The sequence below is a fragment of the Andrographis paniculata genome, unplaced genomic scaffold (assembly GCF_009805555.1).
Source record: "Andrographis paniculata isolate CXL003 unplaced genomic scaffold, ASM980555v1 Contig12END, whole genome shotgun sequence".
Taxonomy (NCBI): domain Eukaryota; kingdom Viridiplantae; phylum Streptophyta; class Magnoliopsida; order Lamiales; family Acanthaceae; genus Andrographis; species Andrographis paniculata.
This window is the reverse complement of record NW_026137402.1, coordinates 3,826,208-3,847,913: the sequence shown is the minus strand read 5'-3', so window position 1 is coordinate 3,847,913 and position 21,706 is coordinate 3,826,208. Positions and strand designations below refer to the sequence as shown.

At 30.0% G+C, this 21,706-nt stretch overlaps 1 protein-coding gene across 1 annotated transcript; it reads right to left on the bottom strand.

Annotated features, from left to right (window-relative positions):
* Positions 1-17,960: 17,960 nt before the first annotated feature.
* Positions 17,961-21,252, bottom strand: LOC127252923 (2-hydroxyisoflavanone dehydratase-like). Its single transcript, XM_051277315.1, has 2 exons — positions 21,189-21,252; positions 17,961-18,910 (listed from the first exon to the last, which is right to left on the bottom strand). Exons 1-2 carry the CDS (start codon positions 21,250-21,252, stop codon positions 17,961-17,963), a joined length of 1,014 nt encoding a protein of 337 aa, XP_051133272.1.
* Positions 21,253-21,706: the final 454 nt, after the last annotated feature.

Here is a 21,706-nt window from a genome sequence, read left to right as displayed (position 1 = left end):
TTTTTATATTTGTATAATTTATTATACAAATGTAATTATATTTGTATGATAATATATTTGTACTATATTTTGATATAATTAATATTCAAATATTAACGGTAAAAACTAAATATCAACTTTGTAGTTGAGACTCAGGGAGTATATGATTAAAAAAGTTTAGAATGTGTATTTAAATATTAAATATTATTTTCTCAATATAATATATACAATATTGATACCATTTTGTAGAAAACAAAATTTATATAATACAATTACATAAAAAATATTTTTAATTATTTATGGTCAACATAAACTAATGTTATAAAAAAAATAAAGTATTTTAAATATAGATAAAAATATTTGTGTATTGAGGAGATATAAAAATAAAAGATTTTTGAGCGGTCACGCTTGTAAGAATTTAATTAAGTTAATTCATGTGTCACCTATTGCAAAACAGACTAAAATAAAAATGTATCATCAAATGGAGTATAATTTTATATTTGAAACATCACGTCAATATATATATTTATATTAAAAATATATTGACTTTGTCCTTTTTTATTTATGTTTCCAACTTAATTTTTGTATGATTTATCAAAACTTTGTTATGTAAAAATTCATGGACAACTTTATTATTCATTTAAAATATTATATATAATTTTGAAATATCTATTTTCATTTATTGTTCTTAAAAACAATTTTAAACTTAAAATATACCTAAATGCAACTAATTTGGGTTCTTATGATTCATCAAACACCCTAATGTCCTAACTTAATCACAATGGGGTTTAAAAACTTCTAATGAATCATATATATGCCGGTATTCTATCGAACATGTTATAAGTTCAACAATATCCCGATCTTATAACATCAGTCTGATCGATATAAAATTTAATCATATGATTTATATTGAATGAGAATAGTTTAGAAATAAAAATTTAAAAATTGATGTAATGATATTTTAATTAAGAAAAATTAATAATCTTAAATTGGTATGCTATGTTCGGAATATGAGTATTCAAAATATGAAAATGTTGTTTTATGTTTTTTAAGATGTTAGTAGAAGTTGTTTTAAAATTTATTTTTGAAATAAAAATTTACTAAAGTTCAAAGTTTTCTAGGGTAATCTTCTTTACCAGCATTTTAGAATATGTTTTAGTTTTAAATTTGTTTGATTTAGATTTAGATTTTGTTATATTCATTAGATTACGTTATTTAGATTTGAGTCTATCGAGTCTGTTTTAGGTTGCCTATACATAGGTTCGTTATTTTGATTATCAATAATGCAAGCTTTAAAGTTTCCATAAAATATTTTAACATGGTATCAGGGCCTATTTTTTTCTTGGGATAGACATAGCCTACTAAATCTCGTTGCTGGTTGAATGTACCCGGAGGTCTTTGATTTTCAGATATGTCTACAATTTTATCCGAGTTTGAGTTTGCTTTAGAGTTTGTGTCTGCATTCAAGAACAAAAGCTTTGTTGAGAGTGGCGGAGGCGACGTCGGACGAGCAACTGTTATGTGCAAGAACAGAAGTTCGGTCGGGAGCGGCGGTGGCAGTGACGGACAAAACAATTGTTATTTGCATTTGCATTAGAGTTTATGTCTGCGTTCAAGAACATAAGCTTTGTTGAGAGCGGCAAAGGCGACATCGGACGAACAACTATTATCTGCGAGAATAGGAACTCAGTCGGGAGCGACGGCGGCAACGACGGACAAAGCAATTATTATTTGTGTTTGCAGTAGAGTTTGTGTATGTGTTCGAAAACATAAGCTTTGTTGAGAGCGGCAAAGGCGACGTCGGACGAGCAACTATTATATGCAAGAATAGGAGCTCAATCGGGAGCGGCGGCGGCAACGACGGACAAAGAAACTGTTATTTGCGTTTGCATTAGAATTCATTTCTGCTTTCGAGAACAGGAGCTTAGTTGAGAGCGGCAAAGGCGACATCAGACGAGCAACTATTATGTGTGAGAATAGGAGCTCAGTCGAGAGAGGCGGCGACAACGACGGACCAAACAACTGTTATATGCGTTTGCGTCTTTTGGTTTTTGTTTAACTTTCTTGTCACACTCAAGTTGATTTCTGCGATCCCACTCGAGTTTGAGAGGGGTGTCAAGAGATTTTTAATATTTAGTTTTAGATTTGTTATATTTAGATTTGATCATATGCATTAGATTATGTTATTTAAATTTGAGTTTATTGAGTCTGTTTTAGGTTCCCTATATATAGGTCTCTTATTTTGATTATCAATAATGCAAGCTTTAGACATTCCGCAAAATATTTTAACACAAATTTTCTTCAATTCGATTTATAGTGTTGTACAATTCTAATCTTTTTGAAAAAAATTTATTCGATTAATTGATTTTGATAGAATAATAATTTTCTTATTTTGTGTGTAATGATAATAATACCTAATGAAAAATAATCTGTACAATTATATTTTTTCTATATTTGTAATGGTTATTCGGTCAGGATTTGTTCACCATGATGTTGGATTTTATTTTATTTTTTTATTTATATATATATATATATATATATGGTTGTGATTGCATATAGGGGCTATAATGTCCAACTCTATTAATTATGATAGTTATAATTTTCTTAAATTTAAAAATTCAATAGATAATTATGTGCATACACATTTATATCATAAAATAATATTATATTTACTTTCCGATGAGACATCGGCACTAAAATCTTCTCCGACAGATTTGACGAGTCGAATATTGAGCAGTATGTTTACTGTTGGGATATTTCAAAGAATTTGAATTTGTATAAAAGGGTATTTTTTGGACACCATTTTCAATAACTATTAATAGTATTTTCAATTGTTGTGGACAAAATTTATGTGTTCTAATTATAATTTATTGGGCTGCTATCATTATCATCTACGTATCTAACATGTATAATTTTTTTTCTTTTTTTTTATGTTGAAAATAATGTAAATATTGTAAAAATCAATAGTTATTGGATTTACCCTGAAAATACGAGTCCAAATTCATGAGATATTTTTAATATCGCATTAGTACATATTAATATGATATATAAAAAATATTTTAATAGTAAATTATGTAACATATAACAAAATATAATTATAATTTTAGCGCAATCTGTTCTGATTTTAGCACTATAGTATAATAAGAAAATTATATAACACGTCACAATATAAAACTCACACAACAAATGTTAGTATAAAATATAACATAGAAATATTATATATTGATTTCACCACGAAATATAATCCACACAACACAAATTCCTATATTACACAATATATGCTATTTATCTTACAATGATTTACTAAATGTTTCACGTTAATGTTATGACTTGGTAATATGTTATACGCCCTGAGATGATTTGTTAATTATTTAAGTTAATTTTCTAATATGATCAAAATCAGCACACTGCTAATTTACTAATGTTACACAATGTTACACATAAAATATGAATATTGCACATGTATTTATTACACATAGCACATATTGCGTGTAATAAAAACATGTTTGATCATAATTACAATATAGAATATATAAGAATATGTTAGGCGCTAAAATTAACTATTTCATGTGTTGTTTGAGATTATATCATATGATATTAGTTCATGTGATGTATTATATTAATATTAATGATGTATTGTCAATAGTAATATCATATGTTACTTGTTAGCACACTGTATGCCACTGTGGTGAATTTTAATTTTAGCACTGTAGCGGTCGCCTGAAATCTATTATTCTTTTGTCTATATTGATTAGATAATTTGTGTTCATCTAATATGCATTCTTTTGTCTAATGATTTTTATCTCAACAATATTTATTTAATTTGTTATTAGTAATATTAATTACATATTTTTTATGCATTATATTTGCCTTATTTTTACAGACAGTGTACTTGGCAGTATATGTCTCATGTATAGACATCGTTAAGTTATATCTCAAAAAGCATCTACTAGTTCACGAAAAGGATAATGTTATACATAAATTTTCTAGAGACTAAGCATTAATCTTGTAGTGTTGAAGAAATATTGATATATAATTTTTTAGTAATTCGTGTATCTAAGATATATATATATATATATAACACAAATAGTGTGGTTTATGCTGATCATAATAAAATTAACATACCTTATTACAAAATTTTGGGTTCAAAATTATAAGAAAGTTAGTTTTTAATTATTGAATATTGCAAGCATTTTTTTTTTTTTTCTGTAGTTGCCTATAGTCTTTATTTCTTCGGATAAAACATATAAATGTATTTCAGACAGCATGTTACATTTCTTGTTTGAACTATAATTTGATTATTTATTTATTTATTTATTGTGATCGAATTTGCATTCATCTTTTTGGGTCAGCATCCAACGCTTCATATTGCACAATATGTTGTGGCATATTCTGATGTCTTTCTTTGAAATGGTTAGATGAAATAAATGACCGACTCACTTAAAAGCTTAAACTTTTAGGAAATATACAATGTTAAATAATGTAAATGATCTATTCACCTAAAAGCTTAAATTTTTAAAATACATATCATTTATTTATTTATCTACAAACGGAAGTTCACCAACAAAAGTGATGATCTATATATTGGTTTGAATTGATGATTTATAAATTTGCATGCCAATGGAAGAACATTGATTCAACAAATAAAATTTAGTTTGAAACCTAGTAACATTCAAGGGGCGCGGGCGCATGATACGTAGGAAGGTAATAACTAGTAACTCAGACAAAAAAAAAAAAAAAAACTAGACGAACAAACACATGCGGAAATGCTCCAAGAGGTACAATGAAGGCCCTCGTGGAGCTAGTGGGGAGCCAAGGGTGTTCGCCCCTAATTATTTGAGTTTTGTATTTCTATTTTGTAGTGTTAATATATTTTTAAAATTTTAAGTAATTGATTACCCTTATAGATTTAAACTATATGAATAATGCAAGTAATAAGAAATTTAGGCTTTGTTTACACAACACACTTTTACTCATTTGATACTATTCATTTTTTAAAAAACATCACATCAAATACATTTTTTATCTCACAAAATATCAAATCAAATATTAATTTTTTACCATTTCCAAACTTTCAAAATTTCAAAACCCTCCAAAACTTCTATCTAAACAAAGTTACTATTTCATGTGTTTACTATGTATGGATCATATGTTAGTGGAAAATTACAATTACAACTTAGAATATGATATGTGGTTGTAATTGATGCTTTTGAAGAATCATTGTACTTAAAAAAAAAAAGGGATTATATTGGAGTTTTTAAGGATAATGTTGCAGGTCATTTGAATAGTCAGATTGGCATTGGTTTGTGGAAAAAAACCTAATTTTCATTATAGACTAAATCAGATTGAAGTTATATTTCACTTATGTGATATAATTGTTGAAGACCTTGTTTAAGGTGGAAACTATTTTTTGTCAATTTTATTTTAACTGTTTCTTTTTCACGTTGATTGAATCAAATCAATATATTAATTATACCGAGTTAACACATATACGTAAAGTATATAAGACAAATAACATTACATGGTAATTAATATAATATATATATATATATATATAAAGTACAATATCTTATTGATTTTCAACACAATAAATATATGTATACAATATATATAAAATCGTATACTATCTGCCTAGATGTGTTGTACTGATTTAACTCAATCAATACTTTAATCGCCAGTCAATTTTAATGAATATAGAAATAACTGTTTCCTTCTCAAAGCTCACGCCTCTGCACAAATATTTTGAATTTCGATGTGTGGTTATATTCTTATTATGTGCTGGAAGATCATTTGTGAGCCCTTGTAAAACGAAGTTTCTGAAAAATAGAAGTGAAATATTTTTGTAGCAAATCGAAATTATATCTTCTGGAGAGGGGAAAGTCACGTCGGAAACCTATTGATCAATCATCCAAAAAGCATGCTCTTATTGAATACATAATGCATCATATATATAGCTAACTAATCTACCTTAAACATAAAACTATAAATCAAAGAAAGTTTTGTCTACCAAATTTAACTCTCTAAACAACAAAAGTATATTCTATACCCAATAATAATTGCACTAATTGAAATTATCCGAACACAAGTTTGTTTCCTAACAACATGCACCAATTGTGTGTCGGTAAGTGCCAAAATGGTATGAAATGGTGAAACAGTCGAGTGAGACATTGTGTTTAAGATCGATAGGATTAAAAATGTATAGAAGTGTTGAATTTTAGCCCATAAGCCGATATGACAAGGCCCTAATTACTACAATTTATTTGTGGTCGGGTACATTAGAGTCTATAAAAATTTACTTCATTTGAGTTGTCCCCTTCCCCCTTTTTTTTCTGATAATTATGAGTGTTCTTTATGGGTTTTAGTTTTTTCATTTTATCAATATCTTTTTCTCCCTACTCATTAATTGCGAGGGTTTTCTCTTTGTAGATTGTTTTTCTCCTTTTTTGTGTTTTTTTCCAATCTGATAGTTACAAACATTTATATTGTATTTTGTCCATTTGACACCTATGCAATTGTCTCCTGTCATCCATGGAGTTTCCGGCATGTAATGATGCTGCATGCCAGCAATTCAACTACTTCAATAAATGGTCTAGTTATAATTCTAAAATGACAATAAGGGTCGCTTACCAAAATAAGAAAACAGTTTTCCTAAATGATACAAATATACGGCCACTAATGAGCAATCAAATATGTGGGGTTCTTATGTGCATATATATATATATATATGTATATGTGTGTGGTGTTCTGATCATAATTGAATGATCTAAGTTGGTAACTCAAATATAGGTGTTGTTTATAACCGGATTTTATGAACATTTCATATGCTATATTCATATCAATATTGTTGTTGTTGTTAGTTGTTTGAACTTTAGGATTTTAATTTTAGTTTGAATTTTGATTTAAATAGTATTCTATAAAATAAAAAAAAAAAAAACTTTAAAATGCATAATTTCAGTATTCAATATGTATTCCTGAACAATCTCATTTTTCCCTAAATTCCAAGAAATCATAATTTATATATATATATAAATCTATATATTCCTCTTTGATCGAGCCATCCCAAAGTTTATTTTTAATTTAATCACAAATAATATATTTTTATTGAAAAATGTGAAAACTAAATAATAGTATTCACAATCCTACATTTATTGTACTACTCTATTTTCTCTCTATGAAGTTCCTTTCTCTATGCCAAAGTAGAATTTAAGTGCTTTTCACTCTATCAACGCCTTTCAAGGACTACTACTACTACTATATAAATGCACATAACATCATTGAAAGTGAAATATCAACTGTTTCTTCAAACTGGTAAAGTTTTTAAATATACACTTGGAATTGTATATGTCGTCTACTACAAATTTTATTTTTATATTTATTTTACGACGATTCCGTTGCAAATTATAATAAATATTGATGAAATTAGCAAAAACAATTCATTCGGTCACAAAAATACTTATAATAATCTTAATAATATATTTAAAATGTTTATGATTTATATAATCAAATTTATATTTAATTTTGAAAACAAAATTATGTATAATGATTATGAAATAAATTATCATATCTTTTATATCATATCATATAATATGTATGAAATATTAATTCACAAATTTCATCCCAAAATATTAGCGGCAGAACATAATTTTGTTGCAGAACAACAGCAACCGAAAAAGTGACGGATGTGTATTAGTCGCTATTCTGTTGTAAAAAAAAATTGCAACGGAATTTTTCTATCAGAAAAACCAAAGTTTTTTAGCGTCCAATCTGTATATTGTATAAGAAAAATTATATAGTAATATTTCCTATGAATATTTCAGTGGCTTAATTCAATTAGACTATATTTACTTATATTTTTTATTTTCGTTTCTTAACCAGCAATTAACAAAAATTTTCTAGAGAGAATATATTACATTTATAATCTCTAATTTTCATGTATATCATTCAATTTTTTTTTACCTCACATTAAACACTTGTCTTTTATACTTAACATTTTACTATTTAAAAACAATCCAAAATTTCAAAACATAGTAAGCACATTAGCTTCTAGTTTTACAAATGTCGTTAATGCAAGAGCAAAATTTTGTTTTCTAACGTATGTGTTAGCACATTTTTCCAAATAGTAATGACTAACAGATTAATCAAATTTATACAGACAAGACTTCATTCGACACTTATATATCTCGTAACATTTTCTCACAATCAACATTGAATTGACTATCAATTTAAGAGGACAAAACAATCCTTGTGTTTTCAGGAAGATTGTTGTAATTTCATTCAAAATAACACAATATGTACACAATCTAACTAAGGGCAATATAGTACTCACTATGTCCCACCTTTTATATCCAATTTTACATAGATACGAAAATTTAGGTAAAGTATAATTAGTAAATAATTATAAAATGTATTAATATAAATAATTATATATTAAAACTAGGAATAATTAATTTAATTAATATTAAAAAAAACTATTGATTATAAAATCTAAAAGGCGATTAAAGTATAATCATTTTTCCTATAAGAAATAAAATACAAATAAAATAAGACAGACGAAAATAGAAATAATGGACAAATTAAATTAACAGAGTGAGTATTATATATAAAATTATACACTAATATATAGTCTTCCCATTCCAAAAACCCCATCAATATTTTCCTTTTGGTGTGTGTTTAACTTCATAAAATATTTTTAAAATAGAAAATAATTAAATATACTTAATCGCTATGCCACATTTTATACCACTATGTCACTCAAATAAAAATAAATAAATATTTTTTTTCTCTCATCACATCACATGATTTCCAAAATATTCTACTTAATACCACTCGCCTAATTTTTTGTGTTAGGAAATAAATATTGCACCATATTTCATATAGAGGGAGAAATATATACTAACAACAATAAATGCGATTTCAAACTAATGTTAATCTTCAAGTGGTTGTTTTGCATTCTCAAAGCTTTTTTTTTTTTTTCTCTTTATTTGACTCAATGTCCTGAGCTCAGATTTGAAAGGGTCGCCCATGACTCAATACAAATAGAGGATCTATTTTATATTTATGTTATTGTTGATGTAATTTTTCAACAAAAATAAAGTAAAATTCAAAGATATAGAAAATATCCTTAAACTTGATTAATTAGTGCCTGAGATTAGGAATCTCTAAACACTGTATGGTACAGAAAATAAACTGGAAAATAAAAGACTGAAATTTAAAGTGGTGATCCCCAAATCTGACTTTGCTTTGTTGAAGTTGATTGAAGATGCCTTTTCTGACGGATTTGAATCCTTTAAATAGCCTTTCAGAGAAAACGGTTTGAACCGCCGTCTGGTCGGTTACAGCAACCGCTGTCAACCGACCACCAATTTCTCCTCTATTGACACGTATTACAACTTCCTTCAACCGTTCCCACCAGTCACAGAACTCAGACCTGCCTCTTACCCGACCTGCCTGTCCACTGCCAAATTTCTTTTGCCCGACTTCGTCCTTCGCCCGACCTGCTTCTTCGCCCGACCTCACTTGGGCCGACCTCCGCATCAGCCGCCCTCCGTCTTTGACCGAAGACCTCCGCGTCTGTCCGTACCTCTTCCTTGCCCGACCTTCCTCTTGACAGACCTCCGCGTCTGCCCGACTTCGCCTTCCATCCGATCTACGGTTTACCCGACTTGGGTACACCTTTTTTTTTAGACTCCGCCCGACCTGAATACAGCCCGAACTGCTGATCACGGACAACCATCTCTTGGTAGTACCTGAGTCTGGATTTGGATCAATTCTTACCTTTCTTCCTTTTTCCGACCTTTATTCTGCCCGACCTCCAGACCTTTTGGCTTTCATTCAGACCCTACCCAGAATCCTACTGCCACTTACTATTATTATTATTTTTTGTGCTTAACAGTTATATTTATTTTTTATATAAAAAAATATTTTATATTTGTAAAATGTTAAAAGAATATGACTTGGTGGTGTGGACTGAATTTATGATTGTGAAAATATGAGTTTAAACTTTTTATGTTTAAATATTGGACAAAACTAATATTAATACTATCATTGATCTTTTTGCAAGTAGAAATGGCAAAAAAAAAAATGTTTTATTTAATTACCTATATTTTATTATCAGTAAAATAAAATATCATTTATATATATTTAGGATCGTTTATTTTTGTTTCGACTGGGCTCTCCGAAAGTCAGGACCAACCCTTCTTGAAGCAGTTGCACGCATTTTCTTGAACATTCCACAATTTCTTTAGATCTAGTATTTAGACTTAGTTCATTGTCTTCGATGATGTTCTGGATGGATGATACTTAATTGGGCACTCCAGTGTACTTCTGTCCTCAGTCACGCGCACCTTGGAAGGCTTCGCAGGGGTTCATCCATTTTTAAATTACTTTAGGGCAAGCATGCTTAGTTTTAGAGTTCTTTCAATAAGACTTTCAAAAAGAAATGTACGCATTGTTCATATGAGTAGTCTATTCAATTTATTTAAACTCTTATCAACTTCGGATGGCCTAATACTGGTTCATCCACACACGGGAGTTGGCCAAGCAACGGCCCAACTCCGGGGGTATCATAGAACATCATCGGGAAGATTCACCCGCCATCCTTAAAAAGGCATGCGCTCATGCATGTGGTGACTGGTCACTTTACGAAATGAGCTGAGGCTACTCATATGTAAACATCAATCAATTGGATGTTATCTGATTCATCCAAGAGCATAATATTAACCACTTTAGGATTCCCACAACAATTATAGTGGACCATGGCATGGTCTTACTGATGAAAGAATCAAGACGTTCATGGCTCAATACAGGATCAAATTTTTTCATTCATCGCCGTACTATGCCCAGCCGATGGGCTGAAGCTATAACTAAAAATTTGGGGATGATTATTATAAAGTGTTAGAAGATACCCTAAAAAATGGTATGAAGTTTATCTGACGCAATGTGGGTATATCGGAATGCCAAAAATATTTTGATTGGTTTTACGTATTTCCGATTGACATATGAATAAAATGGTGTGTTTCCAATTGATATTACGGCTCCTTCTCTTTGGGTTGCTCAGCTGCATAGGTTGGACATCTAAGAGTATCATTGGGCATTATTCGATGAGCTCGATCACATAGGTTGACTATTCACCCATCTCGAGATCAAGGTTGATCGTCTCAGCGATTATTCAAGAACAAAATTCAATGACTGTGATTAACTAATGTATCAATAGTAGTTGTTACTGTATTAACTATAATTAGTCGGTGCGGACAACACTTAAAATTTATATATATTCAAATCACGTGAAATATAAACCAAGAAGTATGTTAATATAATATAAATATAAAGACAACACTCCATATAACACATATTAGAATTAATATATGCCATACATATATATAATAAAACAGATAATATGTCCTAACAATCTATAATTAGAGCTAATATGCATAACCATTCCCTATAGCTATACCCACATGCAGACATAATTAATTAACTTATTTATAATTTAAATTAATATATTATTATAGTATCTTTTTAGGTCTGTTATGAAATTTGAATAATGTCATAAAATTTTAAAATTAGTCGTATATCTTAAATGTGAACACAAAGTAAAGTTGACAAATTGCAACCTATAATTTATTCATAACTACATAGGGCTATATTATTTTATGGGAATTACTACTAAATAATTTATTCTTAATGAGTATTACGTGCAGCTAAATTAATGGAAATTAATTCCTCAATTTAGTAAATATTTTTCTACTACTCTTGTATATGAAATAAATTATACTCCTTTATTTCCACTAAATATATGTCTTTTTTTCGCAAATATCTATACTTTCTATTATAGCAAATAATTATTACATATTTCTTAATTTAGATTCTTCAATATTACACTTATTTATCAAATGTTACCTCTATTTACATTATTCATCAAAAGTTTTTCTCATTTCATTAATCCATTTATATATGTTTAAGAATAATTTTATCTTATATGACAATCAATCAATATAATACTATATTCATTAAAATATCTGCGCAGTTTAAAGGCACAATCCAAACCTTTCAATTAATCGGAGTACTTATAATTGCTTTAATTAATATTTGATTTACCTTATTTTTAATAAAAAGATAACGTTGACAATTATGAGTTTGTTTGGTTTTGAATTTTAATCTAAATCAATATTGTTCAATCTATACCTTTTTAATTAATATATATTATTTTTTTTATATAAAATACAATTAAAATACTATTTAAATTTAAACTTTAATTAATTTAAAACTCAAACACAAATCAAACCATACAAACTCTAGGATGTGATCACCCAACAAAACATTTTGGCACACTTCTCGATTAAGTTGCAAAATATACAATACATACACACATACTCTCAAACAATATATATAATACATATGAACTCTACCCACAAAATGTCACTTACACAATATGTATAATATATGTAGACCTGTGAAAACGGATTAGGGAGCGAATTGGCCCACAATCTACTCTAACCCGTAAATATGCAGGTTGTTTGTGGGTCAACCCGCGGCGGGGCGAACCAAAATTTCATCAGTTTAAAAATAATCATATATTATTTATTAAATAAAGTGTTCAAGATTATGATATTTTTTACTTTTTGTACGTTATTTATAAATTAATTATATTTATAACAGTATTTTGTAATTTATATAAAATTAAAATACATTCTGATATTAATATTTTATTAGTTTTATTATAATTTTTAATGTGACAGTTAAAAATGGTAAAAAAAATTGATATAATTAGACGAGTGAGTACTAATTAGTATATTTAATTGGCGCCTGGACTAACCCACCCTCAACCCGCAACCCACACGGATTGGCCCATTTAGGCCTATATTTTAATGGATTTAAAAAATCACAACCCAACCCTTCTTAAAAGTAAGGTGGAGCGGGCCAACCCAACGGATTCAACCTATTTTTACGGCTCTAAATATATGTTCTATTCACTCATAATAAGTTAAGTTTAATACAAAATATAATTTTTCATATTATGGACACGTTTCATCATAATTAATATGAAACATATCAAACTAAAAATACAAAACACTATTCATAAACCTTGTTTCTTAAAATACATCAAATCAACTATATATATTTATATTACATTCTAAATTAACTTTATATTTAAAATGTAACATAAATATATATTTATATCATATCATCACATAAATATTGATATTGAAAATTTTATCATTAATAACTCAAACTCCAAACAAAAACACCCTGAAATCTGATGTTATCATCATTATTATTATTATTATTATTATTATTATTATTATTTTCAAAATATATAAATTTTCTAATGTTATACAATTAAAAAAAAAAAAAATTGTTTTAGAAGTAAAACAAGAAAATTTATGGAAATGAAAGTAGTATTATGTTATTGTTAACTAGAATAAATAATGCACATTCTAACATTGAATACCTTTGCACGAACTAATATTTATTAAAATTAAATAAATTAGGCAGTAATTGTTGCATAATTCTTTCATTAATAACCTAAATATTGTAGGGTGTATATTAATTTCACATAAAAAATATCACTAGTACTTTATATAAATATTATTGCCTAATTAATTAATTTCCGCCTAACCTAGCATAAGATTTAGATTTTATGTGTTAAAGAATAATAGTATATCTACTTTGTATAAAATATTTTAAATATTTATATTAAATATATGTGTGATAGAAATAATATGTATAAAAAAAAAATTAAATTCAAAATATTATTTAGAGGCCGAGAAAGACTATAGAATTGTTGTATAATCGCGTGACTGGTTTACCACATGGTATTTTGACCTAATCAGCATATGTTTATAAAAAAGAATAGCCAATATTGATATAAAATATAACACGAATTTGAATAACACAATATATAATTATATATAGCAATGTATATCATAATTTTAGCAAAATATATTTTTATTTCAACAAAATAATAATTTGATCTAATTAGAAAATATCGCCAAAGAAAATAACAAATATTAACATAATATATAGTACATTATATAACATAATATATAGGGTAAACTGTTTTTTAAGTCCAGTGACTGGACCCCCTTATCATTTTAGTCCCGTAAGTGAAGCCTGTCGCAAACTAGTCTCATAAGTGAAAAATTTTCATTGTTTTAGTCATCCGGCGCCGGAGACGCCCGCGTGGCTCGCCGGAGGTGACGTGTCCGCCAGGTCGGGAATTTTTTATTTTTTAAAATTTTTTAAAAAAATTATTTTTCATTTATTTTTAATTTTATTTGCATTTTTTAATTTTTTTATTTGGTCCAATTAAAAAAAATTAAAAAAAATTAAAAAAAATGAAAAATAATAATAATAAATCCACGTGTCCGCCAGGTGTTGCTGACCTGGCGGGACACCTGGCGTAAACGTCACCTCCGGCGAGCCACGCGGGCGTCTCCAGCGCCGGAGGACTAAAATAGCGATAATTTTTCACTTATGGGACTAATTTGCGACAGACTCCACTTATGGGACTAAAATGATAAGGGGGTCCAATTACGGAACTAAAAAAAATAGTTTACCCTAATATATATTATCTATTTTATGATAATTTGTTAATTATTTTAACTTAATGTGTATATATTATGTGATGATTTGTTGATTCCTTCAAATTAATATGATGATTTGATCAAATCAAATAAGCATCCTACCAACTGATTAACAAATATATTAAATATCTTGTTGATTTGTTGTGATTGTATTTTTTCCATGTTATTGGAAAATATAGATTGTGTGATAGATTTTATTTTTAATTTACCCATATATATTGGTTTTGTATATCATTTTAATTGATACAAAATGAATTAATTCATATTATAATCCTCTCTTCTACCCGAAACTATAGTATTTGTTGTTTTGGATACGAGATTTAAGAAATATTGATATTATATTGACAGTGGGTAAAAAGTATAGGTAAAAGACATTTTTGCCCTTGTGAGTGTATAAGTGTAAAAGGTAGTGGCAATTGTATAATAATAATGAAATAATAGTAAGGGTAGTTATACGGTGATATAGTTATTTGTGGAAACAAGACTATTGTTTTGGGACGACAAAAATAGTAAACAAGACTATTGTATTAGAACGGAGGGAGTAGTTTTTTTGTTTATATTATTTAAAACATATATTATAACAAAATTGAAATTAATTTTGAAGACATTTATGAGTAGAAAATAAAATTGAAAATTAAGATGAACAATTATCTAAATCTAAAATCGAATATAACATAAAACAGATTTGAGTTGCACGCGATCTCCTTGAAGCAAATTCGAATGTTTAAAGAGGCATAATATCGGTAACCACCCCACGCCTCAAGGCTCAATCTCGATTATATATATATATATATATATGAGCTCAATTTCTCAAGGTAGGCCCAAGTCTAGTTGGGTCTGTCCAATTCATTAATTGATTCTTTTAATGGTAGAAGAGACAATATTGCATTGTATGGTTTCTTTGAACTTTCCATGTGGGAAAAGACATTTCAAATTCTTCTTCTTCCTCTTTCACCTTAACACGCCATCAATGAGACATTTGCTAAGTTTCCGGTAGTGATTATATAATAAATTTTATATAAAATATTTTATACAATTTACTACTTTTTCGGTTTCACATTGTTGATGCAATTTTTCAATAATAAAAAGTAAAATTCGAAAATAGAAAATTATCTTCGAATTTTATATAATTAGTGCCTGTGATTAGGAATCTCTAAACACTGTAGGATACATAAATAAAATATGAAAATAAAACTACAGACTGGAAAATAAAGTGGTGACTCCCAAAAGCAATTCTCTTGAATTTGATGTCGATTGAAGATGGTGTCTTAGGTCACGAACAGACCTATTTAAAATCCATGTCAACCGCCACCGCCAAGTCGTGTCTTCAAATCTGCTCATCGGTTGAAACTTCCTTCAACTGTCCAGAAACTGTTTTTGACCCAACCTGCATACCTGCTGATCCGTCTCATCTTGTCTGTTTTCCACTTGTTTGACCTCCTGACTTGTCTGACTTTGCTTCGCCCGACCTTATCACATCCGACCTCCGTAATCGACCTGATCACATCCGACCTCAGTGCCCGACCTTATCATGCCCGATCTCCAAGCCTGACCTGATTACGTCCGACCTCAGTACCCGATATTATCATGCCCGATCTTCGAGCCTGACCTGATTATGTCCGACCTCAGTACCCGACCTTATCATGTCCGACCTTTCGTGCCCGATCTTATCATGTCTGATCTCCTTGCCCGACCTTATCACGCCCGACCTCCGAGCCCGACCTGATCATGTCCGACCTCAGTGCCCGACCTTATCGCGCCCGACCTCCGAGCACGACCTGCTCACGTCCAACCTCAGTGTCCGACCTTATCACGCCCGACCTGCTCACGTCCGACCTCAGTGTCCGACCTTATCACGTCCGACCTTTGTGCCCGACCTTACCACGTCCGATTTTAACGCCCGACCTTGTCACGACTGGGCTCCGCACCCGACCTTATCATACCTGGGCTCCGCACCCGACCTTATCATATCTGAGCTCCGCACCCGATCTTATCATATATGAGCTCCGCACCCGACCTTATCATTCCTGAGCTCCAAGCCCGACCTGATCACGTCCGACCTCAATGCCCGACCTCTGAGCCCGACCTGCTCACGTCTGACCTCAATGCCCGACCTTATCACGCCCGACCTGCTCACGTCCGACCTCAGTGCCCGACCTTATCACGTCCGACCTTTGTGCCCGACCTTACCACGTCCGATCTTAACGCCCAATCTTGTCACGACTGGGCTCCGCATCCGACCTTATCATACCTGGGCTCCGCACCCGACCTTATCATTCCTGAGCTCCGCACCCGATCTTATCATATCTGAGCTCCGCACCCGACCTTGTTACACCCGATATCTGCCTTCTCCTGAGGAAGCCTTTTTCTTAACAGCGTCCGGACTTATATTCGGAGTCTCTTTTTTGAAATCCTACTACCACTAACAAGCTCATTAAACTCTGCACCACTCCTTAACCTAATTTGATAAGCTCATTATCGAAAACCCTACCCATCGTTTTTTTGTACTCAACACACATAAAATGTCCATATTTTTTATTTCGAGTTGTTCCGTATAATTTGTACTTTCTTTTTTAAAAATACAATTATACATTTTAATCATATTTTTAAAATTTTATAATTTATGATTTTCTTAATCTTAATTCAACTATTTAGTTATTTTAATTTTAATCTATAATTATTGTTTTATACAATAATTACTTCTATTAATATAATGTAAATTAATTACTAATTATAAATTATTTAAATTATTGTATCTAAAGTAACCTCGACAATTTACGTGGGAGGGGCGGATATCATTTATGTAAGGAGATTAAACTCCTTCAATTCATTCTTCTTTTCTTTCTAAGTAGTATACTACTTTTTCTTATACGTGATATATTATAATAAATTATTTTTCGATTATAAAAATCTATTATAATTATAAAAATCTATATCTAATGAAAATAAGAGTTCAAAGAATGAATTAAATAGTTTTATATAAAATAATCAAATATTATATTAAATATATTAATTATTATTTAATAGATGAAATATTAACTAAAAGATTCAAACTAATTAAAAGAAATTACTATAATAGAAATGCATCCAAATATTAATGGAAATTAAAAATACCAAAATCAAATTAGCCATACATAAACACACATTTTATTCATCTATAAAACACACAAATTTAACATCAAATAAAACACACTGTCATAACTACATTACAAGTTGGAGCTTGATTTTAAATAATTTTTTTATATATATAATATGGAAATCCGCCGTCAATATCCTTCCATGCACCCTGGATAAACCTCCCGACGAACCTAATGTTTGCAAACTAGGTCCGATAAGTAAGTCATACTATATGAACCATGTGTGACAGACATTGATTTCAAATAAATTTACGGACACCTAAGCGTTGTCTTCGGTAATGAACAAAGCTACTTCATGTAACATCTTCCTGGCATTGTCCGTGTCCGGGTTCGCTATATCGAACACATGTCCCTCCCCCGGTATATCGAAAAACCTAATAGATCCTCCCCAAGCACTTTTATTCAATGTGTCAACATAAAGCTCTCCTCGATCGCGAAGGATATCTTCCCCGGCAACGTACACAAGCAAATTTTTACACCCTAACTTATGTATATTCGGATCGAGGCTCGGATTTGTTGCCGGGTAGTCGAATGTGGCGGGGACATTGGGGTGCACAAGCAACCATAATCGGTTCCTAAAAACAACTTCGAAGGGTTTCTTTTCTTCTTCTCCGATTCGAGTACTTCCCCAAAAGTTCGGACAATTCAAAAACAGACCTTTTAGAACAATCCCGCTTTTCTTCTCCAATCCGGCCCGCAAAACTACATTATGTGCAATATTGCCTCCGGCGCTATCCCCGCCTACAAAACCCTTTCCGAAATCTACATTTTTTCGTAACCACGGCTCGGACCCGTTGCCACCGAGGGAACGGGAGTGAGAAAATACCCACTTGAGTGCATACCATGCATCGTCGTACCCTATTGGGAGATCGTGTTCGGGGGCCAACCGGTAGTTCACCGACACGGCGACGATCTTGGCTTTGGAAACTAGGGAAGTTAGGTAGGTATTATATGTCTTAGAAAAGGCCGATCCGGTCGTGAACCCGCCACCGTGGTAGTAGACGAGGATGGGGAGGTTCTGCCGCAACTTAAGGTTCTCTGGTACAAAAATCCTGGCGGAGATGTTACGGTGGTGATCGATGGTCACGTCTTTGGATCGAACCCTAGCCGTTGGATCCGTCGACGGCGGGACGAGTTCTTCGGGAAGGTATCGGATGATTGTACCATTCTTATAGACTCGAACGAAGGGGAAAACGTCGTGTAATATGTCTAAACAATCAACATTGTCGAAGGTAGCTAAACATGAAACTCTATAAGTGAATAGGAGAAATAGTAAGCTTAGAGGTTTAGTCATATTTAAGGGTTTCTTGATGAGTTTTCCTTATTATGTACCTTTGGGTGAGTATATACACATTTATAAGTGTGTCAAAATTAAAATCGAATGGTGTGTTTACTCGAGGGATTTGATTTTCGTTTTGCTATATAATTTTTTTTTTTTTTTTTGAAATATCAAATTAAACACTTATTTTTATTTATTATATTACACTCCAATTAAATTTTACATTCAAAACATCACATCAATACATATTTATATCACATTTCAATTCAAAATTTCACCATTCAAAACGAGAACTCAAAACCAAAACCTCGATGTAAATTTTACATGAAAATTTTCAAGTTGGAATTTAAATATTTTGGATATTTTAACAAATAAGTCATCTTGAATTTGAAAACATAAATGAAAATATAATAGTAGGGCATTGAATGACCTAAAATCTAATACCGACCTATATAGTCTCGATTGGCTTTAGCAATTATAATTATTACTCCCTCCATCGTCAAGATGTGTACTAAAACACAATTTAATTAATGTAAGTCGGTATTAATTGGTAATTTTTATTACTTTTTGTATTCTATCGTACAAAAAATATAATGGCAAAAAAATCATTTTATAGTACAAGTAAAACTTAATTTGTAAACTAATGTACGCACTTAATTTAACATTGTCTACAACATTTAAAGGGGAAAAAAAAAAAAAAAAATTGAAAAGTTTAGTGAAAAATCTTGACGAAAAAATTCTTTTCTCATTGGATGTGATTGGCACAGAAAAATGAAAGTAGGTACAAAACTTTAGGGAAAAAAAAAAAAAAAAAAGTAAAACTTGAAAAATAAATTATTTTATTATTATTATTTTCTTTTCTCGTATACAGAAAAATTAAAATAAATGAATATTGAAAAATGATGCAGTGCTTTTATTGATTTTTTTTTTTTACTATTTAATTATTGTGATTTTTTCGAATTACACTATTTTAATTTTACAAAACATCGCGTCTAATTTATTATTCAAATATTTAATTCTTATATTTTTTATAAAATTACACTAAGGGTGTGTTTGTTTGGGGGTTTGAATTTTGAGTTGGGATTTGAATAGTAAAATTTTTGAATTTGAATAGTTGTATGATGTGATATAAATAAGTGTTGATGTGATGTTTTGAATGTAAAATTAATTTTTAGTATAATATAAAAAATAAAAAATAGGTGTTTGATTTGATATTTTTGGAGGGAAAATTTTAGATGAATAGTAGGATTTTGGTAGAATCCTTCAAACGAACAAACCCTAATTTCATCTTACATCGCATCTAATTTATTATTTAGACAACTGGATTCTTACTTACTAAAATATTCTTTTACCTGATTTATTATTTTTTCTTGATCGATTCATCACATAGCTATAATCTATTCTACCAAGTAACCAAAATAATTTTTATTCACTACTCATGAATTCTTCTTCTATGTAACTCTATTATCTATTTTCAAATTTCTGTAATTTTATTTTTTGGACCAAACGCACCTGACAGTAAATGGAGTATTGTAAGTCTTAATCAATTCTCTCTCTGCAAGATAGATTAGCAAATTAGCAAATTAAATCCCTCACGTACAAAACTTAGTAAATAAAATCCATTCTTTGGAAGGTTTGGATTTTGTATATAAGATTTGAATAATAAAAATTTTGAATTTAAATAATTATATTATGTGATATAAATATATAAAATAAATTTTTGGTATAAATATTTTAAATAAAAAAAATGTGTTTAATTTGATATCTTCTTTAAAAAAAAAAAAATGATGGATAATAAAATTTTGGATAAAAATCCCCGAAAGAACATACTCAACTTTCACCAAAAAATACCATTCCATAGCAAACTAGGTGAGATACACCTTAACAAATGCATATCTCAATTCGAGACGAAAAGGTCCTTCGTGAGGAACCTAAATTTTTAAAAATATCATCTTCATCGTACCAACGAGGGAGAGTAGTCTCAGGACAGAGAGCAACAACATCGACAATATCTATTATATGAAAATAAATTTCACAGTCCAAATTAACCAATTTTCAACGTCGACTACAAGGATACGCCATCTCCATCACAAAATCCGATAAATCAAAATTCAAAATTTCCACCGTAAGGGTTGCCTATCCTATCATCATCATCATTATCCGGTGTGCTTGAGGTTCTTAATGCAGTGAATGCATCGACTCAGTTACCTGTAGCGGTTTGAGTAGCAGCTTTCGACGCAGTGTTACAAGTCTTGATCTTGTAGGAAATCATTGGTCGTTGAGAATTTGACAGAAATAGAGATGAAAGATAGAGTGATCCTACTGCGCCTGCCAAAAAAACTTTAGACAAAAATTATTTTCTTTTTATAAATATAAAATATTTGTACAAATTATATCTAATTTGAATTGATACGGGCCCTATTCTTTATTTGAGTAATTTTATTCTCATTTTGGGTTGATTTTTCAACTTGGATTTTGAGGCTTTTGAGAATTTGATATTTGATGTGATTTTTTTACGAATTTGATCTTTCATTTGACTTTACCAAATAATTGGGGGACTTTGGTGTCCGTGCGGGCAAATTTTATTGTTGACTTTAGATTTAAAAATTCTTTTTGATTGATTTAGTGCTTTGATTTTTAAGGAGGTGGATTTGGTGCTCCATAACGTTTTTTTGGCGGCGTGTCCCTTTGACTTTTTGATCAAAAAGGGACAGGTTGATGCTTTT

Bases quoted from the DNA above. Each gene is read 5' to 3' on its own strand.
- LOC127252923 (XM_051277315.1), bottom strand. From the start codon at position 21,252: ATGATTTCCTACAAGATCAAGACTTGTAACACTGCGTCGAAAGCTGCT. The intron at 18,911-21,188 runs GTAACTGAGTCG...TTGATTGTTTAG, and splicing joins TGCTACTCAAACCGCTACAG to ACATATTACACGACGTTTTC.